This window comes from Dermacentor silvarum, chromosome 3, assembly GCF_013339745.2.
Source record: "Dermacentor silvarum isolate Dsil-2018 chromosome 3, BIME_Dsil_1.4, whole genome shotgun sequence".
Lineage (NCBI taxonomy): Eukaryota > Metazoa > Arthropoda > Arachnida > Ixodida > Ixodidae > Dermacentor > Dermacentor silvarum.
In genome coordinates this window covers 93,106,813-93,132,603 of record NC_051156.1, presented here as the reverse complement: position 1 = coordinate 93,132,603, position 25,791 = coordinate 93,106,813, and the positions used below count along the sequence as shown (strand labels likewise).

The following is a 25,791-nucleotide window of genomic DNA, read 5'->3' as shown; positions in this document are numbered from 1 at the left end:
ACCGTATCCGTTTACTATGTTCTCAAATAATCGTCTTCAACAAAACCGTACATTAGTTGTACTTGAGTAGCACGCCCGCTTTTTAATGTACAGCCTTATGTACAATGGCGATTCAAATGTCGTTATGTGCTGGCCGCAATATCAAGAAATTCACCTCATGGTCGCACAACTACAAGGTAGAAGCACAAATCAATATAAACTACGTATTGATCGTTCGTTGCACCGTGATCTTCGCTAGACCACTTCGTTGCGCCCTGATCTTTCACCGGCTTATATGTAAGGGCGGAGTAGGAAGAAAGAGAAAGACAGAATGCAGGTAGGTTAACCTGAATGACGTCCGGTTGGCTACCCTACACCGGGTGAATGGAAAAGGGGAAGACAAAGATGACAGATATCTAAGAGATAACTTTGCCAATGTTGTAGCGGATTTGAGCACCCTGTATGGAAGCCTCTTTTTGGCAGATCTTGTACAACTTGGTTTCTTTTGAAAAAACGAATACACGGGCATCATTAGGCAAAACGCTAGTTCCTTCTACGCTACGCATAAGACAAGACTCATATTTAGAGACAAAATGAGGGTGCTTCAACTCGAGCTGGCATGCAGTTGCTGGCCCGACGATAAGTTTGTTTTCACGAGCACAAACTGGATTGTACGAATATAAAGAAAGGGCTTCACAGCAGGGCAACCTGTCGCAAAAAATTAGAACTGTCTTTGAGAATGAGTGTGAAGAAAGATGAAGACATCGGTATACTGCGGTTCTACAGATGTGTTTCAATATGTAATTTATGCCACTTTCCTACTCAACAGTTCATTTTGTTTTTATTTGTATACCCCTCGGAGGAATTCGCATGAATAAAATTAAATGAATACACGAAGCGATACCAACCAGTCAGAATATGGCCATGATAATTAAGCCTTCCTCTTACCTTTCAAAGGGGTCCTTGCGTAAAATCCCGTGTGGTGAATTGACGGTGTCGGTACACTCGACAGAATCGTGAACACGAAACTCTGCATACGATTTTCATACAACAATTAACGCTATTCGCAGACAGCACCTTTTACGAACTTCGGTAGAGCCACGTGTTGTATTTAGGTTATGTATAGTACTTCTCAGCATGTTTTTTTTTTCTTGCTTATGCGTTGCGAGTTGATGCATTCTCTGCTTGCACTCTTTCTGCTGTTTTGAACGCCATGCCGAACACAGATCCAAAGCGCGTGTTTTTTTTTTTTTTGTCCTTTGGCAGAACGTTGTCGCACAATGCGAAAGCCCAGAAGCAATCTCTCGCCACTGGTTCACAGGCACCGGGACTGCAAGCTCGCTTAAATCTCTTTTTATTTAGCTGTCAAGGATAGTATAGGCTTTATGTATAGAGGACTAGGACATCGCAACCGGAGGCGGTTAGGAGTTCAGTAAGGTACTTTTCTTTTTCCCGCACATCGGCAGCACTTTCCGTGGGGAAGGCACACTTCGACGGTCGACCACTTCTCCGCACACATTCCCGAGCACAGCACAGCGGTCATCCCGCTCGTGGCACCATTGCACTGAGTCTTCACAGTGACGCTGACTATGCACACACGGCTGATAGTATACGCTTAAAAGCAGATAAGCTTCTTGTGTTCGTTGACGGGTAGTTTAGAAATAAACTAGATCGCCACCAATATAGACTGGAAAAGAAGGGTGGGTTTCATAGCCAAGCGCCTTCCGACGCGTGCTACGTAGAGATGAGTCTATTGCCTTTCTCTTTCTGTTGTTAACACATGAGCAGGAAAGCATTCTGGCGTTCCATTGTCAGTAAGGCTATTCATGAAATCATCGTTGTTGCTGTCGCCTTAAAACAACAACCTACTATTTGAACAAAAAACTGTCATGAGCATAATAGGTTTCTTTTTCGCTAAATGGATGCTGCCCGATAAAAAAATGTGATCTCGTCATGCGCTGATGACCCTTTCCTGCCGTGAAAAAACACGTGCAAAATTAACATTAACCGAATTTGGGTTTACTCTGAACAACATTAGCAACAGTTCATCATGTTCTGGCAGGCTCTGATCTAATACACCTTTAAACTCTCAGAGCAAGACATTCAAGAGCCTTCAAAATTTTATAGAATTTTAATTTTAGTTTTAAGCAAGAATAGATGCGATGCATCAGAATAATGCGCGGAACCCCTTGAATATGCGGAACATTTCTGAAATAAATATTGGGAAAGCGACAGGGAAAGGTAGATATGCAGGAACAGGCTTGGTAGCAAGTAAATCGAAGCGCTTTGGCGGTCGCTAACACGTCGCGGTACGGCGGGCACTACAGGTTGAATATACCCCCCTGCACATTAGAGCTCGAGCTAGCACAGAAAGACTATCGGTAAGCTGCTTAAGTGAACGTTTTATATCTAAGTTTTCCATCCTGAACTTGCGGAATGAACTGCAGTTTATGGCGTAGGGCACCACTTCATGGCGATTGCAAGGCAGAATTTGTACGTAAGCAACGTGGAATTCATAGCAATGCCTGCATTATTCAATACACGCTTTTAAAGACCACGAGGTATGCATTTTTCGAGCGCTAAGCGATGGCAACAGACTCATCTCTTATGGAAATTTCGCCCACATTGATAGCGAAAAATGAAAAGAAAGAGAAGCTGATCGAATTAATCCTAAGCCGTGTAATGCTCGCAAAAGCACGAGTTGAAACGCAACACGTTCGTTCGCTTCCGAAGCCGCACACACTTCACCGGCACATGTATCCAGGGCGGCAAACTTCACCTTCGGGTGGAGAGCAGCCACGCTTCGTGAAATTCAGCTTTGCTCATTGCTTTCATGCTAATGGCAGCCATGCCAAGCTCCCAGAAAGCAGCGACAAGCCATTGTTTAAAGTCACGTTGCGGTATCACCCGGCGTTCCCGGTTCATAAGGAAGTAGAAATTAAATAAAAATTTCCGTCTACGCTGATTCGAGAAAGTCTCTCTGGCTTGGTGGCTTTCTGAGAAGCTCCTCTGTTTAAAAACAAGTATTTCGAAGAACTGGTCTTTTTTGCTGACGTTAAGCGCCTAAAACGCTGATCATCTTATATCCGACGTAGCCTAAGACCGATAGTATTAGCTTCGATTGAGATATCTGTGATGTCATTCGCGACTGAAATCGAGGCGTGATACCGCAAGTTGTGATCCCATTTTAGCTTTAAGCATATTAGCTTCGGCTGCGATCCAACCGACGGTGAACCTGAGAGGACGCCCTCGTTACTTCGGCTCGTGGCAATCCAAGCGCGCGCACACACTTTCCCTCACGGAATGTATCCGAGCTCTGAGTGCAGGTTCGTGTTGGACCAGCGCGTGAAGCCTTCCTTGGTGAGTCCATGTTCCACGCGTATTGTGGTCACATCACCGGCGACGCGGCGCTGCTGCTGACCACCGCCAGCAGCAGCCCCGAGTTCAGAGTCCGACTTGCGCCGGGGCCTTCTGGGCGGGCTCCTGGGAGCCTCAGCAGTCCTCTCCTCCTCTTCCTCCAAGAAGGAGTCGGACACGTCACTGCCACCGGCACCACCGTTGCCGCGGCCATTGCGGCTCTTCTTCTTCCTGCGTCGTGGCCTCTGCGGAGCATTCCCCGCGGCTCCGTTATTCTTGGAGGGAAATGCTGACCGCAAGTCGTGGAAGCTCCAGGACAGCCGTCGCCGCCGCTTCCGCTTGGGCCGCGCGTTTCCGTCGGGACTGAGGCAGACCTCCTCTTGCGACACGGCGTCCGGATCGTGGACCGTCGTCGTGGTAGCGACCTCCTTTCCGTTGCGGTGCGGTCGCATGCGGCTGAACAGCTTTGCCCGTCTTGAGCCGGGCGCGTGTCAAGGAGGTCTTCAGGTTGGACAAGAATCCAGGCTTGGACTTGCGCTTGTTCAGCTGCGGCTGCTGCTCCCAGCGTATGACCTTCGCTGTCCGCTGCGGCCTTTGCTGTACCGGCTGGAGAGTGGTAGTGGTGACGCGCGACGAGCCCGAGCAGTTGCTGAGGGAGGCCCAGTCTCGTACGTGGCCGTGCTTGTTGAAGCTGATTATTCCAGGGGTCATGACGCCGCGGCTGATTCCGTCGCACTGAGGGACGTCGATTACTACCTTGCCGTTGGGCGGACTCTCACCGCACAAAGAGGCGGTCGTTGACGTGAACGCGTTCTTCATTGTTTTTCCCTGAGCGTCCGGTTGCTGCTTTTGCTCCTGTTGTTCCCGGTGGTATTTAACGGCTGTGAAGTTGCGCTGCTGCTGTTGCACGTGGTGGCTGCGCTCGTGGTGATGGTGATGCACCTGAGCTCGCGTCACGTGTTCGTGACAGTTCTCCGCGCGCCCCTTGACGCGTCCGTCGGTGGAGAACGAATGCGCCACGGAGCTGCGCCGCATCCAGTGTGCTTCAGAGTCGCACTCGCTGCTAAAATTCATCGTTTCCGAGATGGTCATCTGGCCGCGGCTCTGGGACCGGCCGCTGGGTACCAGCGTCCTTCGGCTCGAACTGCACTCGGAGCAGGCGGATGAGAAGTCGCACGAGCAGCAGCAGTCCGAGTCGCAGCACTCGTCATCCTTGGTCATCGTGCCTGCCTCTCGCGTCTGGCAGCACGAGTCCGAGTGATAGCCTGACAACGAGCTGTCCGACGTGCCACTAGGAGGAACGATGGTCGTTACTGCAGTTGTTGTATTCGTTTCCCGAGGCTTCACTTGTTCCGGCATGATCACTGGCTCCTTAACGGGGATCCTGGCGGAGTCCTTCAGAAAGTACGTGTAGGAGGTAACGTTGGTCTTTTGCGTCGAATTTGCCGCGGGCGCCACGTTTTGACCGAAGTAGTACGTCGACTGCGGCGGCCTCGGTGGAGGTGGAGGCTCAGGAGGAGCGGCGGGAGCGGCTGGAGCTTCTTCGTGTGTCAGGTCCTCCTTAGACGCCTTGGCACTTTTCGATTTCGAGGAGAAGTATCCGGTGTCGTTGGTCGGCGTCTGAGCCGACGACGACGACTCGTCGAACGACTCCTGGGGACCGGCGCCACCGCCGTTCGAGGCCGGCACGACATTTTGAAAGATGAGGCCGTCTTTGTGGCTGGTCGTTTGCAAGATGACATCCTTAACAAGGGTGTCTTCTGTCGTGACTGTCACATTTCCTGCGGAAGAGTAGGAAAGCTCAGATGTGACAGGCCTCGGCAGTGCAGCTCCGGCATACTTCTTGGAGAGGTCCCGGTACTTGTAGGAGTTGGACTTCCGGCGCACACGGCGTTTCCTGTCTTCACTTGCCGATGACTTGGATTCAGTGTCCGTTCGTCGGGACACTCTCTTGGACGACCTTCGGGGAGATTTGAACCTCCGATCCACTACTTCTTGGTAGTAGCCGCTCGCCGACGCCGTCACCGACGACTGCGGTTCGTCTATCGACGATGTCAGCTTTCGGCTGCTCGCGTTTCTCACAGTGTACGAAGACGCCGTGATAGACGTGAGGTCGCTGTAGTCGTCAGGCCGCTTGCCGCCGGCAACGACCACGGGCGTAGGCCGTGGCCTGTCCAGCACTACAACAGTGTCCCGCGCCTCGCCCAACGACGAGCATATGAGTAGCGCGTCTTCGGCCGAGGCACAGATAAATCCGTGGCACTCCCACGTCGACGGCGCCGCGACCTGACGGAAGAGGCAGGCGAACACGGGAGGGTGCGCCAATCCGACGAGAAACCTGCGCTTCGCCGACAGTCCCAGGTACCAGGACCGGTCGACGACGTCCTCGGAGCAAGCCAAGGGCACGAAGGCGGCACCGATGGAGCGCCTCTTGGCAAGCCGCGCGCTGAACCGGAGGGCGGCCCAAAGCACGATGTTTGCAGCGGGCGTAATCACACGCGTGACGGCCGTCACGGCTCGCCTCGTCTCCGGATCCTCGAGGGCCTCGGCAACCACTAGGCCGTAGTGAGAGACGTCGAGGCGCTGCGTTAACGCCAGCGGGTGCACGGACCGCTGGCTCTCGCCCTTGCGTCTCGCGGCGCTGTACAGGTCCAACAGCGGTTGCTGCAGGGCTTTGAGCCCTCGCTGCTTAGACTTGGACTGGAACCGGGTGCATCCCAGGTAACGCACGAAGAAGCTTCGGCTCGAGTCCTCGGCGGACACGACCTCCTCGCGCCGCTTGAACATCGTCAGTTCCGGGTTGGGCACAGTCACGCTATCCGGAGCGTGCGCGACCATTGGCGCTTAATCCTCTAGTCCCGTTCATGTCCCGCAGGCGTCGTCGCTTTAAGCCACTGGCAAACACACAGCACCGAGGCAGCACTGAAAACACTGGTCACCAAGCACACAAGAAGCGCGAGCGCTTCTCAGGGCCACCAAGCAACGGCCCAGAGGGAGCGCCACAGGCCACGCAGTAGAAGATGATCCGGCGTCTCGGCGCACAACGGCGATAATCCTCGTTTCTCCGGCGATTAGCGGCGAGTAGGCCTTGCGCGCAAGCAAGGTCCCGGAGTGTCGCGTCGACCACTTCTTCTCCGGACGAGCGCGTATCGAGTGGAAGCGGCGTCGAGCCCGTTCCAAGCCGACGCCGCGCGTTCATGGTGGTCGCATATTCGACGTCCACCACCTCTCGGCGTTCGCTCTCACTAGCGCACTTGCGGCTCGAGCGGACGGCGGCTACGAGCGCTGTGGCGGAGACCGTGGGAAGTGCGGTTTCGCCGGGCGGCGATGGAAGGAGCGAGAGCGCGCTCTTTCTCGTCCGAGGAGAGGAACTGGATTTCTCAGGGCCGCGCTCTCTCTGCCGCCGCCGCCGCGTCGAGCGGGCGAAAGTGGTCCGTCCGCTAGGCGGCGTCCTGCCGCCGTTGTTGTGTTGCTGCTTGCCGCGACGTCGAGGACCACCGCTGGACCGTTTGGGTAACGGCCCGCCGCCAGGACCACCCACGGCAGTCAGCTAGCGCCTTCGCCGGGGCGCGCAGAATCGCCTTTGATGATCGCCTTTCAAAGTAGCGTGTTGCGGCGGCCCGTCACGGACGCCGGCGTGTCGGACCGTTGCGAACCGATACGCCGCGTACGCGCTACAACTTGCCTGCCTTCCCTTTCGCGACCCCTGGTGTGGGAAGGAAGTAACGCGTAACGGGACCCCCATTCACACAAATACACCCCCACCACACACGGAGGCGACGGAACCGCTTTTTGACTTTCGCAGTCCCCTTCAATCACCTCTTTCTATTTTGTTTATTTTCTTATAGCAGCCCGTTCTTGACTGCCTGTCAATCGGAGGGAATATCGCGTACGCTATTGGAGAGACGTCGAGCCCAACGGAATCATCCGTGGTGCTTGTTCGAAAGGTGAGCCACCGACGATGTTTCGATGCAGACGGGCGCGGCCTCCCTTTGAACTTGCGGCCGTGCATAGGCAAGATATTTGTAGCGGGACGCTGGTAACTGTCGATGCGCGTCCTTATGACGGCGGATGCCTGTTCCCGCGCTGAACGTTGAGGATGGCTTTTATCAGTCGCCGGTGGTGTCGCTCTTGTATACAGGAAAAAGAAGAAGAAGAACGAGAGATGTCCCATCGCGCGCTTCCGCGTTCTTCACAGCAGACTGGTCTACGGCCTCGACACATTCGATTGCGCATTTTGTTGTCGCCTGTGACGAGATGATAATTCTGCAGGGCCGATGACCTTTGAAGTGAGTTTTTTTTTATTTCTCGCGCACCATCATGAATGTTGGAGACTTTTCGGCACAGAAACTACAGAGCCGCGATAACACGTTTGGTAATCGTATACTCAATGAATAACGCGACAAGCCGCGGCTCCTGCACTGAGCACCACACTCTACATGAAAGCACCACACTCAACCCCAACCTCTTCGTCATTGCGGGAATTTCAAGCTTTGGAACTGCCCCTTAGTACTATTGACAACTGCGGTGCACCAGCGTCATCAATGGAGTTGCTAAACTAAACAAACTGTGAAGAATTTCCGTGCTTGACCCTCTGCTGTCTTACATCAAGCCTTGGAGTGGGGCGAGGCTAGTCACACAAAGTACACTGGGGCCAAGACCACTGCCAAAACAAGCACAGTAATGTGTTACTTTCAAACAATAATTTTCTTTGGACGAAAACTGTGCTTAATATTGAATATATTGTGAAACAAAGAGTCAGGGTAGCTTGCTTAACCGTTGCATGGAGGCATCAAGTAGACGTTACCACAAGCTTAAAATTACATCAACGAAGCGAGTCATCCCTACCCTCCTAACATTTTTTTTAGTTGCAAAGCTTTAGATTCGAGCCTGTCGACGAGTCCTTCGGACAAAAATTTCTGCGCGCTTACGTCCTGTGCTACCAATGGTCATGGTGAACCTTCACTCCCTTATTTTCCTTCCATTTACCTTTCCTATGAGGAAAGTAGCAAGATAGGGTCCTTTTCCTTATATTTATCTATCTGCCTTATCTCGAATAAAATCCCCGCCTCTCTCTTGTTGGCTTTAAGTGTACTTGCTATTTAAGTTGGTTCGCTAGCACCTGTAAAATAAACTTTTCCGTTTCATCCTTTCTCTTCTACACCCGCGCCATATTGGCTCAGTTCGGACGCGCTTCTTCGCCAAACGCCTGGCTCTACCATCTCCAAGTCGTCACAACACACGCCGTATTACCCTGACGCAGCTCACGCACTCCGTCACTGCATTCTATGACACATTCGGCGACCTCGAGCACCGTTTTGGTGCGCTCTTACACTCCCCTCTCGCTGTCGCGAGGAGCAACGACAAATTTCCGCATGCCGTGTCGCTGATCGCAGTCTTCAAGTCACAAAACTCTCCTCCGCTTCAGTTGCGGCTGGTTCTTAACCGCGTAGTGCTCGCCTGCAGCTATGCAGAAAACGAGGAAGTCGAACGGTGTGGTCTAAGTGCAGGGCAGGCATTCCTTGCGGTCGGTGCGGGACGATAACGGTTGTTTCTCGTCAACCACCTCTTTCGCCTATACAATAAAGAAAATACAACGCATTTGACGATAACTTTAGGTTTGGTATACAGCCGGAGACACTGGTGCACAGCATAACAGGTGCTTGAGGAGCGAGACAAAGTACAAACTAGCGACCTTGTATTTATTTTCCGCGATAAGGCAGGAGATTCCCGAAGAAACGCCGTGTATATAAACGGCATTTCTTCGAGCTGCCAAGAGAACAACTTGCGCCAATCGAGATCGAGCTGGGCTCGGGGAAAAAAAAAAAAAAAACTACAGACATCTGTGACATTTTAGCAGAGCACTCTCGTGCGGAGGATGCGCGGGAACGAGTTTGAAAAAAAAAAGAAAGAAGAGAACGAAAATGGAAGACGCGGCGTAGCTTTGCATGTACAATGAGCCTCACCGCACCGCACGGTTGGATTCGTTTTCTTTGCGGTTCGGATCGAGCACGCGCTGCTGATCTTTCGTAGAGATAGCCGTGTGGCCAGCCTGCTGTGCCATTCGAAACGCGGCGTGTCGCAAGTCGCAGCTGAAGTAAGGAGCGTGTGGCACGCCGTACAGGGCGTCGAATGCGTGATCGGAGACACGAACGCCGCTGTGTTTACCCGTTCTCGGGGCAGTGGGACGTGTGCAAAGTGCTGCCAAACGTGGGCGCACAGCATGCCGTCGTTCTGCTGGACAGCGGCTTGCAGGATTGGCGTAGAAGAAAGTTCCGAGAAACCCCGAAGAGATTTTTGTCGCCGGAGGTTTTTCACCCATCAACAGGTGATGCGTGTTGTGTGGAAGGAAGACACGAATACACGTGCTTCAGCAAGTCTTGAAGATTCCGATTCGCTAGGACTACAATTTGCCATTGAAGCGAGCCTGGTCAAAGAGCTTCGAGTTCTGTCTAAGACAAACGCAATATGGGATGCACCTTTAGTAAAGTATTCGCACAAGAATAAAGTAGTCAGATAATTTAAAAAAATTATCGTTGCCTTCCGGCATAAGCAAAAGAACAGAAGGTGGTACATTACTGGACGAATGATCAAGTTTTGTGTTGACGAATGTACTGGGCTGCGGAAAGGTGTGATTGTTCTAGAGTATAAAAATAAATCCGCATTTGTGCATTATGCTCAGTTTAAGAGTATTTGTTCTATTTGTTCACCTTTAGGCCGAATCAAACAACGGTAGTAAAAGCTAAAGCAAGTGAAGAAATTCGGACGTAAGATCTTTAAAAAAAATACTTTACGAGACCTTCTGAACAGTGTCGATGCAACAGTGACAATAACCAGGAGTTGAAGCTCGTGATCTTTCTGCAGAAATGATGACGAAGATACCGATACATTAGAGAACACACTCCTGTGCTGCCGTGGTCTCCGGTGTGTTGTGCCACGACGATTTGGTGATAATTACAGAAGTTTTTTTTTTTTCACGAGCACGTGCTAAAACAGATAAAGTAAATCCGCCTAACCAGAGCCTTTTTTTCCCCGTAGCATTTGCTGAACTTCCCATAAATACCATGTTTTCGAATGCGGTCACATAGACTGGTGCAAAATGTGGGGGTCTGCTGATACTCCCGTCACCCATAAACGATAAAACAAACCATGAAGCGCCACTTTATTAGAATTTCAGCGACAAAAACAAAGTAGATGTATGAACAATTTCCACTAAACCGCTTTTTACTGCAACAGCAAGGAACTGCTCAAAACTCAGTTTGCCTTGTCCGTCCGTTCATCCCATCGATCAGTGGTCTCAACCGTCCGTTCATTCTGTTATCCTGACGACAACCGTTGTCATCAAACCACCTCATCAGACCACCAGAACGATGATTTTCTTTTTTGCGTCGTCAAACCACCTCGTCATACCCAGCTTCGCCATTCTCACAGAGTGAACAAAAATAAAACTTCTGCACAACCGCTTCCAGTGGGATTTAAACCCATGCCAGTAAAGCAATGTTCATGTGGGAGTAGAGCGCGCTAAACCACAATGCTGTCGCGCAAACACAGTGCAGGTAAATCAGTGAAAGGTCTTGCACTCCACACAGACCTTGAGAGAAGTAGCAACCGTGCGTGTATTTCTGAGGCCAGGACGAGCGATACTGTAGTGCACGATGATTACATTATGTGCTGCACAGAAATCGTTCTTGACAAGATGACGGTGTGCTTGCGTGCAATCCTTCGTTGTCATGCTTGTGAAGAAAAAACAACAACAAAAAAGCGCTGGCGGCCCAAAGATGGCGTACATGACATTGATAATAGAAAGCCTCAAACATGGCACATACCAATAATAAAAGATGCACCGAGAATAATTTTGTTGGTTGAAAACAACGCCTAAAGCATCGACCAAGTCATGCCAATTCAGTTACACCGCAGCGACGCCATGTATAAACGGCATTGCGTCGTTTCCCTCGGGACATCAGTTGTACACTAGAAGCTTTGGCCTGCGAATCTATTTGAAGGTGCCAGGCGGGACCTTAAAAATAAGACAGCAAGCCTTAAAAGCAAGACGCTTTTAACAAAGACTGCCTCCTCGGCGGTGGCCTAACTATTGATTTACATAAACACAGAACAAAAAAAAAAATGGTATAAGGGGACTTCACATTTGAAGCTCATCTGAAGGGGCGTGCTGTTCTGGGCTGGTTGGTACATCATTAGGACGGGAACAAACAGTGCTTGGACGGGACGAAGTGAGTACGAGAGACGCGGCGATGAACTAACAACCACTGATTTATTGCAGGGAGTGCAATATATACAATACACAGGCGCAGCGAAGAAGGCCACAAAATGAATGAACGAATAAACTTTCATTTCCCTTTTTAAGGCCAGAAAAAAAAAAACGGTTTCTGCGCAAGGGACAAGCTGTCGGCGCTATGCCGCAAGGTACAGTCGCAATCTCTTTGAGGGTGAACATGGGAGCGCGTGGCTTTCTATATCACCAGCGCCGTCAGACGGCAGCCACAATATCTGCGCGCATGCTCGGGGAGGGTAGGCTCCTTTCGTGCGAATTACGTCACCGCAGCGCGCGTGTGTCGTCTGCTAGCAGTTTTTTTCCCCTCAATAGAAACCAAATTATGACAGAAACCGCGATTTTGATGCTTTTAATTCAGAACGTTGTGCTTCTTATGCTTGGCGTTACTGTAATTACTTCAACTTTTCACTTTGTTTAGTTTTCCTTCTGCTGTGTTCTTATCGTACAACGAACAGGCCAGGGAACACAAACATCCGAACTTTTATTTGGTGCAAGTCCAACAAAAGATTGATCCGTTTAGAAGTAGTATTAGTAAGCAGGAATAATGTTCTCTTTAATGATGTTAGTATTTTGTCATACAACCCTTTGCGGAAACGACTGCTGCCATCCTAGAAGGCAGTGACGCGTACAGCGCTGGCACAAAGTCATGATGCGCTCGAAGGTCCTCCCATTCTTGTCGAACGGCTGCCCACAGCTCGTCCCCAGTCATCGGGCGGACAGGTTTTCGCACCATGGCTGCTTTGATGTACCCCCATATATTCTCGCAGATGTTCATGTCAGCGCCTTTGGCCGGCCAGGAAAGCATGCTGATTCTGCGATTTTCTATATGTTCCTTGACAACTTTTGCCGTGTGAACCGGCGCCAGGTCATGTTGAAACGGGAGTCGGCATCGAAAGTCGGCATCGGGAAAGACGCTGTGGGCGTAGGGCAGCAACACATTGTCCAAAATTTCTGTGCAGTATGGCTGCGATGTAAGGGCACCTTCTTTGCGATGCAGAGGCTCGAGAGCATGCCTTGACACCACGCCCCACACGTTCACGCAGTTTCGGCCACTCGCGGCGACTCCCTGCACATTGGCTGGCTCGTAACTGCATGGAAATCGTATTTTTGACCATCCTTCGCAAAATCAAACGTGCATTAAGAAATGTTTCTTACTGTGTGCCTCTGGTTCGCCAAACTCGCATCCGTTGGTCTTGGCGAGTTGTAAAAGTCGACTCATCCGAGAAGATCACTCGGCCCCAGTCATCTGCCATCCATGAGGCGTGTGCTTCGGAAAACTGGAGACGTGACTTCTTGTTCGAAGCAGTGATGACTGGCATTCGTGCAGCTACAGAATTTCGCAGTCCAGCACTTCGTAGGCGTCGCCGGACCGTAGCAAGGGAAGCGTCCACATCTAGCTGTTCCCGCACTTGCCTCGCGGACTGGAACGGGTTCTCGACGACAGCAGCTGCCATAAGCACGTCTTCCGTCGTTGCCTTTGGTCGACGCCTGTGTGGGGCATCACAGAGTCCTTGCTGAATGCCTGAATAATCCTGTTGACGGTCTTTAGCGGCCTGTGCACGAGAGCACCGATGGAGCGCTGTGAATATCCCTTAAGCGAATATTGTACGATTTTCCACCTCTCTTCTTCGGGAACGCGGGCCATGCTGAAATTCAGTTGCTGCTCTGACAGATGCGGTAATGTGCAAGAATATATATATATATATATATATATATATATATATATATATATATATATATTGTGGACGTTTATTACGCACATCTTCCTCATCTGTATGTTATCATCATCATCCTCACACTTCTACCTATCCTCCTCTTCGCCTGTATATGTGTTCATCATCATCGCCTGTGTGCTGCGCTGGTTCGCTGACGAGCTCCCGGGCCTAATAAACGTCGTTCCAACCGAGACGTCACAAGTGGTGGAGTGTGCTCTTCGGTCCTACGTCCTCTGGCCGTCCAGTCTGCCTCCTGGAGCTTCGTTCAGGTCGCCGCTTGCACCCACCGTCAGCTAGCATGCCGCAGGACGTGCAGCCTGGCGCCCCTATTGCCACCATTCCGACATCGCAAGTGCCTCCTTCCTTTATCATCAACAGCGCCCAGCGTGACCCCCATCTCTTCGCTGGTCTTCGCGGAGAGGATGTCGAAGACTGGCTGGACGATTATGAGCGCGTCAGTTCCGCCAATCACTGGGATGATGTTAATAAACTACGCCATGTCTCCTTCTATCTGTCTGGCGTGGCGAAGACGTGGTTCTTTAACCACGAGCCCGAATTGACCGACTGGACTCTCTTCAAGCACCAGCTTCGTGAAGTGTTCGGCACACCGGCTGTTCGGTCCACTCTCGCCAAGAAAAGCCTCGATGCTCGCAAACAACACCTGGGCGAGCCGTACACCTCCTACATCGAGGACGTCCTTGCACTCTGCCGACGTGTGAATTCTTCAATGTCGGAGTCGGACAGGGTACGCCACATTCTCAAAGGCATTGGAACTCTTGCCTTCAATGCACTCGCCACTAAGAATCCGGCTACCGTCGCTGACGTCGTAATCACTTGTCAGCGCCTCGATGAGCTCGAGTCTGTCCGCCTACAGCCCGACATTGACGATGCCCATTCTACGGGGGACCATGACCTACGTACACTGATACGCACGCTCATACGCGAAGAGTTACAATCTATGGGGTTAACCTCACCTTCGACGTATCCCAGCCAACCTTTCGGTGCGTCATTGCGTGACGTTATCAGGGAAGAACTGGCGTCCCTGACCTGCACTGTGCCAGCACAAGCTCCTGTCCCTCACGCATTACCAACTACCGCACGACCGACATACGCGCAAGTTGCTGCCAAGCCTGTCAGCCACGTCACTTCTCCGTTGCCGCTACCAACTTACGCGTCGGTTGCTACTGCGCCCACGGTTCACTTCCCGTCATCACCGCCAGAGCCTTCATCGGCCCATCTGACCTCCCTGTCACACGGTACACCGAACACCCCCTACTACCCCCCTTGGCGTCCATCTCGTCCTACGTGCTATTATTGTGGCTATCGCGGCCACATATCACGCTTTTGCCGCAAGCGCCAGCAAGACGAGCGTCGGGGCTACGATATGTGTGAGCGCGATTTTTACAGTGGGGCCTCTTACCAAGGGCGGCGTTACTCTTCACCTTCGCAGCGCTCTCCATCTCCGCCTGCATCACCTGATGCACGAGGCGCTTACCGTTCGGCCAGACGCCGTTCTCCATCACCCTACCGCCGCTCATCGTCACCACTTAGGCCTGCCTCCCTTACCTCTACCGTTCGCGCGGAAAACTAAGCGATGCAGTTTCCGGAGGAAAAACTGCATACACACACAAGACTGAAATTCCTCCAGCGCGCCCATCCAATATGATTCGTGTGTACGTTGAAGGGGTGCTCGTGGATGCTTTAGTGGATACTGGTGCGGCTTTGTCGGTTATGAATGTTCATTTGTGTTCCCGTCTGAAGAAAGTTATGACGCCTTACGATGGTCCCACGCTGGTTGCAGCCGAAGGGAACACTATTCGACCTGCTGCCTTCTGTACTGCGCGTGTACTTATCGATGACATTCTCCATCACATACAGTTTGCTGTGCTATACCCGTGCTCTCACCAGCTGATTTTGGGATGGGATTTTCTATCTTCTGCCTCTGCTGCTATTTGTTGTGGGCAGCGTGTGATACACCTTACCGACACCCAACACTTGCTTGGCGAAGAAACCCACACGCCACTTCACCTGACCGCTGCGGAAGATACGGAACTACTCCCAGGACAAATCCAACTAGTTACTCTCCTATCCGACGACATTGCCCATGGTGACGTCTTGGTGTTCCCTTCTTCACGTTGCCTTACTAAAGGCATAACATTTACATCAGGAGTTGTTCGATTCCACAATGGATCTGCACTGGTCACTGCCACGAACGCAACTCCAGAAAAAATCCTCCTTCCGCAAGGCACAACCGTTGCATCCGTCGCCGATCTGGCGCCTGTCTGCGTCTTGCCACTTACACCAGTCTCTTCTGGGGACCCATATTCTGGTTATTCTTCTTCGGCCGCCGCCCTTACAGCAGTCATCAGCACTGACTTGAAACCCGCGCAGACACAACAGCTGCTGGCTTTGTTGAAAAAGCACGCCAATTCTTTCGACGTGTATTCGTCAACGTTGGGCCAAACAACCGTTGCAGAGCATCGCATTCTGACAGACAAAACATCTATCGTACGGCGCCGCCCATACCGTGTGTCTCTAGCCGAGCGGAAAATCATCGAAGACAACGTCGCAGACATGCTGGAACGCAAGGTAATTCGCCCCTCGGCTAGTTCTTGGTCGTCTCCTGTTGTCTTGGTCCGCAAAAAAGATGGCTCCGTGCGCTTTTGCGTCGATTACCGGGCGCTCAACAAGATAACTCGGAAAGACGTCTACCCTATGCCGCGCATTGATGACGCCCTTGATTCCCTCCAAGGTGCGGAATACTTTTCCAGCCTGGATCTGCGTTCCGGCTATTGGCAAATCCCCATGCACGAAGACGATAAAGAAAAAACGGCGTTCGCAACCCCCGATGGACTGTACGAGTTCAACGTAATGCCTTTCGGGCTCTGCAACGCGCCTGCGACCTTTGAGCGCATGATTGACACCGTGTTGCGTGGCCTGAAGTGGAAGACCTGCCTGTGTTATCTGGACGACATTGTCATTTTTTCATCCACATTTAATGAGCACCTACAACGCTTGGATGAAGTTTTGACGTGCCTCGCCCGCGCTGGTCTTCAGCTGAACACCAAGAAATGCCGTTTCGCCAGCAAAGCCATTAAGATCCTGGGTCATGTCGTGAGCAGGGATGGTATTCAGCCGGACCCTGACAAGACTGCTGCAGTTCTTCGCTTTCCTCGTCCTGACAGACCCAAAGACTTGCGCAGTTTCCTTGGCCTCGCCTCTTATTTCCGTCGCTTTATCCAGAACTTTGCCTCCATCGCAGCTCCATTACACAAGCTACTAGCTTCCGGTGTACCCTTTGTGTGGTCCCAGGAATGCGAATTGGCGTTTGCACGCTTGAAGGACGCCCTCACCTCTGCACCTGTGCTTTGCCATTTTGATGAGGCCGCACCGACTCTCCTACACACAGACGCTAGTGGCCGTGGTATAGGTGCTGTTCTTCTGCAACGCGACAACTCTTCGCGAGAGAGAGTCATTGCATACGCCAGCCGTGTACTCAGCGCTTCCGAAAAGAACTATACGATCACTGAGCAAGAGTGCCTGGCTATTGTTTGGTCGATACAGAAGTTTCGCCCTTATCTCCACGGCCGCCATTTCACCATCGTTACGGACCACCACGCTTTATGCTGGCTTTCCACGCTCAAGAACTTGTCTGGACGCCTGGGTCGCTGGATTTTACGCCTCCAAGAGTATGATTTCGAAATCATATACAAGTCCGGGAAGAAACACCAAGACGCCGACGCTCTTTCTCGCTGCCCGCTTCCTACGGCCCCGCTCGACGCCTCTGCAATCGCTTAGCACGTCACCAGTTCGACCGACACTGCTACGGTTTCCTCCCTGGTCTCTATGTACCAACTGCCTTTCGACGATGATCAGCCACTCGCCTCTCGTCAGCTGGCTGACCCGTACTGTCAACGCTTCATTGATCACCTCTCTGGGGCTTCTCGTCCACCTAACGCGCGCCTCCGTCGCCAGCTCGCACATTTTAAGCTGGACGATGGCGTGCTGTATCGCCGTATTTACCATCCTGACGGGCAACGCTGGGTGCCAGTTCTACCACGCTCTCTCCGACTTCGTGTCCTCAACGCCTTTCACGATGATTTGACAGCTGGCCACCTTGGGTTCCATAAAACCTATGACCGCATTCGAAGTCGTTTCTATTGGCCTGGCCTTTCTGCTAGCGTCGCCAGATACGTCGGTTCCTGCTCTCCCTGCCAGCGTCGCAAGCTCCCAACATCTGCTCCTGTCGGCCAATTACAGCCGCTTCCGTGCCCTGAAGCCCCGTTCGAGGTTGTTGGGATCGACCTTTACGGGCCCCTTCCGGTCACTACTGCTGGCAATCGATGGATAGTGACTGCCGTCGACCATCTGACGCGCTACGCTGAGACAGCTTCTGTGCTTACTGGCTCTGCTTCGGAAGTTGCTCACTTCGTTCTTGAAGCCATTATTCTACGCCATGGTGCTCCTCATGTACTGCTCAGTGACCGTGGAAAGGCGTTCCTTTCCCAACTGCTAAACGAAGTTCTTCGAGCCTCCGGCACAGCCCACAAGACAGCTTCTAGCTATCACCCCCAGACTAACGGCCTGACCGAGCGGTTTCATCGCACCCTTGCCGACATGATCGCCGCTTATATTCAACCAGACCACAAAAACTGGGATGTTCTTTTACCATTCGTCACTTTCGCCTATAACACGGCCGTGCAGCGCACAACTGGCTACTCGCCATTTTACCTCGTTTATGGACGCTCCCCTACTTTCTTTCTGGACGTTTCATTCTTCAACTCCAAGGCTAATACATCTCTATCATCGTGCGAAGAGTACATTTCCCGACTCGACCACTGTCGCCAGCTTGCTCGCCTGAACACAGAGGCCAGACAACAAGACCGGAAAAATATTTACGACGAATGCCATCGCATTGTATCTTTTCGACCTGGTGACGAGGTCCTGCTCCTGACTCCTGTTCGCACCACTGGCTTATGTGAAAAATTCCAGCCACGGTTTATCGGGCCGTACATAGTCCTTGGACAGACTTCGCCTGTCAACTATCGCGTCACTCCTCTTGACGCCCCCCCAGACCGCCGTTGCCGCAATACCGAGGTTGTCCACGTCTCCCGCATGAAGCCCTTCACGCGGCGTGCCTCGACACCTTGACGGCCGGCCAGGATGGCCGCTTTCACGTCGGGGGGAAATTAGTGTGGGCGTTTATTACGCACATCTTCCTCATCTGTATGTTATCATCATCATCCTCACACTTCTACCTATCCTCCTCTTCGCCTGTATATGTGTTCATCATCATCGCCTGTGTGCTGCGCTGGTTCGCTGACGAGCTCCCGGGCCTAATAAACGTCGTTCCAACCGAGACGTCACAATATATATATATATATATATATATATATATATATATATATACGCTCCTCAAAGACGGAAGCCGCTTTTTAAATACGCCCACAAGTGTCATGAGCATGCGTGGCCTGACTACAGATCAACAATGATCTCGAGAACGCCCACAAAACATTACATATATTTTCAAGTTTATTGATGCATCGTGGGGAGCCTAATGAGAAGTTCAACATCGTCACCAATCCCGAACCCTACGGCTACCTTATTGTGGTACGCGCGTAGCAGACGACACGCACTTGCTTGCGTGACGCAATGCGCGCGGCGGGAGAACTTGCGCACGCCGGACACACTGCGCATGAGCAATGCTTCTCGTTGCCGCCTCTGAACCGCGCTGTGAGCTCAGAAGGCCACGCATTCCCGTGTTCAGCCTCAAAAAGATTTCGACTGTACACAAGGAAGGCCGCAGAAAAGTAATCTGTGACAAACAACACAGAAAACCTTACGTTGACTGCGCATACGCAGTTATGTATAAGATTCCGCTCAAGTGCAAACGCTGCTACATTGGCCGAACAGGCCGATGTTTGAATGACCGGCTGAGAGAGCATGCGTATGCAATGAAAGGGTCTGTACCAAACCATTTAGCACAGCAGTACAAAGAATCCGGCTGCAAACGTATCTTTAAAGTTTGCACAATACTAGGTAGGTATACAGAACAAGGAGCACGCGAGATTTGGGAAGCGTTTTGTATTCAATCGCACGGAAACTCCTGCGTCAGCGTACCCTCTGTTTCCCTGCATAGGTGCGAGATTAACTACTTGTTAAAAACGTGATAGCCTGCTATGACAACGCGCTTTATGTGATGACTTCATTCCCTTCTCGGCGCAGAAACCGCGTTTTTCTGGCCTTCTGCATTGAGCCTGTGTATTGTTTAGCAATCCCTGCAATAAACCAGTGGTTGTTAGTTCAGCGCCATGTCTGTCGTACTCACCTTGTCCCGTCCAAGCGCTGTTTGGTCCCGTCCTATTGAAGCTCATCACAATTGTTGTGTGATTGAGTGGACGAAGTGGACAGGACAGACGCTCACTTACAGCAGTAGTTTAGTGCATAGTTTTCGAACGAAGCGGAGATGTCAGGTGTCACGTCTGGAAAGCTCGGGTTTCCCTTCCAATCTGTTAGTAGCTACTGGAGGCTCCCTTTTAAAAAAGCAAAACGTGGCACCCGTTGCAACCACTCAGGAAAAGCGCAAGCCGAAAAAGGTATGTGGTGAAGCGATGCATACATGCAGTTTCGCACAACCCGAAGATAATCAGACGTAAGTATGGGGTGCACGTTGTTTTCACAGCTCCTTGCAAACTCTCTACGTGACCAGAGCAAAAAGAAAAGCGGCAACTGTGGAAAAAACATGTAAAGCCCTTTGTGACTTGAGTGACTAGATCGTTTACAAGATTCCGTTAAACTGCGGGAAAGTGTACATTGGCCAAACGGGGCTGATGTATAAACGACCGACTTCGGGAGCACGCATCGTCTTTGAAGGATGAAGCGGAGGGTTTGGAACCTACCTGCGCACATCAAAAATTGCGGCTGCACCACGCCCTTTTAGAATGCAAGGATTGTTAGCAAGTCCAAGGACAGACCGCTGAGGGAAGTTATTGAGGCTGGCCAGATATGTGCACATTCAGCCAAGTGCGTAGCGTCCCGTCAGTATCGCTGACGGATATAGAAATAACTTAACTTAGCAGGCGCGACGTTTTTCTTTTTTTTTGAGCTTTTGCACGTGAATCTATATGTGGTTGTAGCCGTGGTTTGAATCCGCATGCACGCTTTCTCCGCTTTCTTGGAAACTATTAATTGAACTTCATCTGTAAGTGAGCGTCTGTCCTGTCCAGATGACTTCTTTCTGCCTTTATTCCGCTCAACGACACAACATGATGCACCAACTGGCCAAACCGTCAACGATTCTGAACACCATCTCAAATGCCTCGTTGTGGTCAGTTCAGGCAGGTCAGGCGTTGGAGGACGTTCTCATGTCATGGAGGTTGTCCCAATGATTGATGGAAAAAAATGACTATTTATACAAGTTCTCGAAACATTGTACACTGCCAAATCGCCACCTCGCTTTCATAAAACATCAAGTAAACGAAATTAAGCATGATGTACCAATATTACCCTAATCAATTATATTCAGACATTAAAATGTTGAACAGCGTTGTACAAAAAGAAAGATTAACAAAAATGTTTGACGACGCCATTGCGAATAATAGGTTTTACAAAACTATCAATTTATCTGAAAATTAGAGCCTGCTTAGACAGGGGGAGTCTAAGAGTATTAAAGTGTGTCCATACCATCATCATCACCATCATCATCATGAGCCTGCAGAACACAGGCCTTTGTTCTGCAGGCCTGTGTTCTGCAGGCTCATGATGATGATGGTGATGATGATGGTATGGACACACTTTAATACTCTTAGACTCCCCGTGTCTAAGCAGGCTCTAAGCAGGCCCTGCGAACTCGAATGACCCCTGTCTTGCGCTAGCTGATTACAACTTGCGCCTGCAGATTTCCTAACTTCATCACGCCACCTATTTTTCTGCCGTCCACGACTTCGCTTCCCTTCTCTTGGTACCCATTCTGTAACTCTAATGGTCCACTGGTTATCGATCCTACCCATTACATGGCTTGCCCAGCTCCATTTTTTCATCCTAATGACAATTAGAATATTGGCTATCCCCGTTTGCTTTCTGATCGACACCGCTCTCTTCCTGTCTCTTAATGTTAGGCCTAACATTTTTCGTTCCATCGCTCTTTGTGCAGTCCTTAACTTGTTCTCGAGCTTCTTTGTTAATCTCAGTTTCTGCACCTTATGTTAGCACCGGTAGAATGCAATGATTGTACACTTTTATTTTCAACGACAGTGGTCAGCTCCCAGTCAGCATTTGGCAATGCCTGCCATGTGCACTCAAACCCAATTTTATTCTTCAGTAAATTTCCTTTTCATGATCAGGGTCCCCTGTGACTAATTGACCTAGATGAAGGTACTCCTTACAGACTCTAGAGGCTGACTGGCGATCCTGAATTCTTGATCCGTTGCCACGCTATTGGACATCACCTTTTTCTTCTGCATATTAATCTCTAACCCCACGCTTACACTTTCTCGGTTATGGTCCTCAATCATTTGTTGTATTTCGTCCCCATTGTTGCTGACCAGGACAATGTCATCTGCAAATCGAAGGTTGCTGAGATATTCGCCGTCGATCCTCACTCCTAAGCGTTCCCAGTCTAACAGCTTGAATACTTGTCTGACCCTTTTCTTTATAGGTAACTTTCGACTGTTCTTGTGGAGTACCAATGCAGCTGTGGAATCTTTGTAGATATTTCCCAAGATATACACGTATGCTTCCTGTACTCCATAATTACGCAATGCCTCTATGACTGCTGGTATCTCTACCGAATCAAATGCATTTTCATTATCTATGAAATCCATATAGAGAGGTTGATTGTACTCCGCAGATTTCTCGATTACTTGATTGTTGACATGGATGTGATCCATTGTAGGATATCCCTTCCTGAAGCCAGCCTGTCCTGTGCGTAGCTCCTGTGCATGTACGTAGTTCGAATTCCAGAACATGCATTACTATACCATGCAGGAGGGAAGTTGCGTACAGCACGAAGATGAAAAAGTCAGAACTTATCGAATGCACACTGTTCATTATGAACTCTAACAAAGGCACAATTACTTTATAAATATATATATATATATATATATATATCCATTGCTTCATGTCTTATTTACGTTTGTAAGGTGTTTAGATTTTGTACGCTATGTGCAAACTTGCTGTACCCACCCTATAACGGCCAAGACGGCCAACAGTTTTTGAAATAATAATAATAATATTCCCCCGTAACAAACCGCCCTATAATCGCTGCATTCCTGTCCAGTTCCCCGGAGTCGCGGAACGCAATTATTTTAGAACTTATCAGACAATCCAAATAAACAAGAAAACGAACAAACAAGATGCTGGTCTTCACTGCATGAGAGAGAATGAGGCTGTCGCAGTCAGTGAGTTCAGAGCTGACGGAATCGCTGAAGTCTGATGCCTTTCCTTCCTTCTCTTTTTTGTGCTTTTTTTTGCTTTTTCACTCAGATTCGTCATGTGACCATACTTCTTGCCGAGCAATAATCGACTACGTGTACTAGCAGAGGATAATTTAATTGGGCTAATTTCCATCAATGCCATCAATGCCAGACAACTCTTGGACTCGCCGATGGGGTGCTACAATATGTGTACGGGCCATTGTACAATTTCTGCTGAATATAGTGTACTGGACTCCAGATTAAGTGTGTTGCTGTGTTGAGTAGCAGCATTCATCGCACCACTACTCATGTCATCATCAGCATCATCATCATGATCATCAGCCACCCTTCTTCTGTTTGCTATTGCGCCATCTCCGGAACAGAGTAGCAGAAAAGGGAACGCAATCTCGGGCCGACCTATCTTCCGTTCTATCAACTTTAAAATTTTAAGAAACTTTTTAATCATTTAACATTCATAATTATTATATTTATGACTTTAATTACAAACTTTTTTACTTTAAGAACGCTGCCTGCTACCGTTGGATAGTGTGCCCCGTTTACCCCGTTTGTGCTCCTGTCTCTTACTTTTTGCATTCGCTTGCCCTTTCCCCCGTGCAGGGTAGACAACTCGAACTATTTCTGCTTTACCTCCCCACCTTTCTACACATCCTTTCTCTCTCTCTCCCTGTCTCTGCGTTTCTATATATATCATTCTTTCTCTCCATTATTTGGTCACTCTTTCGAGCGTCAATCAATCAACCCTCGCTCATGGATGTACCCGGAGTTCGACGCGGAGTTTCTGAAAGCGTATTGCAGAAGAACTCCTGCCCCTGGAAGCAGGGGCACCTTAGGCCAATTCCCCTGACAGACCCGCAAAGCCACGTCTCGCGGCTCTACAAGGCTGCGTATTAGGCTAACGTTTCCGGCCAAACGCTATGTACGCTTCCGCGACTCAGGCCGGAGTGATCGTACGGTCGGACAGGAAAGAAACCGGCCAGGCGCCGAAAGCGGCGTTAACCTCGCCGAGACCGGCCCCGTTTCATTAGCTCACCTTGGTAACGCGGCGGCGGCGGAAGTCGTTAATTGGCCGATCTGCCCCCCCACCCCCTCCGTTTAGCGTGTTCCAAGTGCAAAGCACCGGACTCCGCACTGGCAGCATGCGGAACACGTATGGGTGGCTGTCCGACCGTGTGTGGATATATATGGGTATGCGCGCCGCTGATTAACGGCACGGGAACGCTCGGCGGTTGACCTTGCTCGGCTTCTTCGAGCGCTTGCTCGCGGGACCTTCCGGTTCCGCGGCATTGTTTGCTATGGGGAGAGGGGCGCAAAAGGATTTCGCGCGTTGCCGGGTGGGACACGTACATACACAAATAAAGGGTGGGCGGCTGGCTCCCACGCTCGCGCGGTGATCCGATGTAAATCACACGTCATTGGGGTAGCTGAAGGTGTTTGCTTTTTTGAAGGCAAAAACGCCGCTCGGCGCGAGCGAGCTGTTGGATATCCGTGATACGAGGACGGTGATTCGCGAGCAGGAGGCGCTGAAACAAAAGATGACTGAGAGTGGAGGCTGAGATAAATCTGCGATCAAAGTGATTGTCTCGAACTTTCGGAGCACGCCGCTTTGTCCCGCAGGAGGCGTTTAAATGGGACGTAAAATAACTGTGCGCGCCGCGCTTTAGCGGTGAACTCCCGAAAGAAGAAGAAGAAAAAAAAGAGGGGCGCGGCAGGCTTCGTCGTTTTTTTTTTCTTTTTACGAAAACAGAAATTAACGTATCATGAAGTGTCAATCACGGAAGAAGAAGAAGCTGTCTGGAATGTGAGCCTAATAGTTCGGACTGATGGAATAGAATTCTGGGATAATACGTGCCAAAACCACGATTTGATTATGGAAAACGACATAGTGGAGCACTCCAGATTAATTTTGATCACCAGCGGATCTTCAACTTGCCCCCAACGCACGGGATGCGGGCGTTTTTTTTTAGTTACATTTTACCCCCAATCGATCTGCGCGGCCGGTATTGGATCCCGCGACCTCGTGCTTACCTGCGCAACACCATAGTCGCTAAGCCACCTGCATGCTTTCTTTTTCTCTATCCAGATTTGTTGAACTTAGACTGTAATTTAGAGAAGAAATGGCTGCGGCTTAGCTCGGCATAACCCTGGATATGCAAAGCGAAAGCTTGGTTTAGCCTGGTTAAGTGTTGGTTTCACTTGGTTGACCTTTGATTTAGCTGTAATTATTATACTTAAGTATACACTCATCGTTGAGACAGGTATAAATTATAAGCCGACAAGTCCAAGCGTTTTGCGAGCCGAACGGCTCGCTCTTCCTCAATCTCCGACGCTAGCTTCGCGCGCTTGGCATTCCGGATCCTCTCCAGTGAAGCAGTTCGCCGGACGACTTCCGCGGGGTGGTCAGACGCCGGCGGAGCTCGGCGCGGCGAGTCACGTGATGCGTTGCCAAGGCTACGGCGCAGCTGCGGTCAAATGAAGGTCAAACTGCTGGCGATGGCGTAACTGAGTCTCGACTAGGTTAGTAAAGTTCGCTTTAAAAAATAATAACTTCGCTCGCACGATTCGTTCTAGGTTCAGTGACCCTTCTCGCTTTCGCGCTTTATACGACTATTTATCACGTTTGGTGTTATCACGTTAATTATGTTATCTCGACAGCAGCTTATAGGTACGATGACTTCACGAGCAAGAGCGAGCCTTGAAAAAGAAAAAAAAAGAGAGAAACTGCATTCACGAAGCTTTTCCTTCGTAAGTTCGCTGTGCAATTGGCTAGCCGTCTCCGCTATTGATATGTCTGGCATCCGGATTTGGCTAAAATTCTTTCTTGCGAAAAATTCTAGCCTAAGGAGTTTTTGTAAATTCGGGCCCTGGTTTTTAGCCCAAGTTATCTGAAAACTCAGTTTTCTATGCTGCCATAAACGCCTATCTGTATTGACCGCGTGCTGGGCCAGCAACAGAGAGTTGAGTGGTCTTTACAGCGTTCTAGACATATAGAGTTCTTATAACTCCATTCAGAGCC

The 25,791-nt window shown here is 50.4% G+C and overlaps 1 protein-coding gene across 1 annotated transcript; it reads right to left on the bottom strand.

The window, feature by feature from the left end:
• Positions 1-1,317: 1,317 nt before the first annotated feature.
• On the bottom strand, positions 1,318-6,690 carry LOC119445581 (uncharacterized). Its single transcript, XM_037709852.2, is given in 2 exon segments — positions 1,318-3,803; positions 3,805-6,690. Coding segments are annotated over 2 exon segments (2,898 nt in total). The 5' UTR covers positions 6,175-6,690; the 3' UTR covers positions 1,318-3,275.
• Between the last annotated feature and the right edge of the window lie 19,101 nt (positions 6,691-25,791).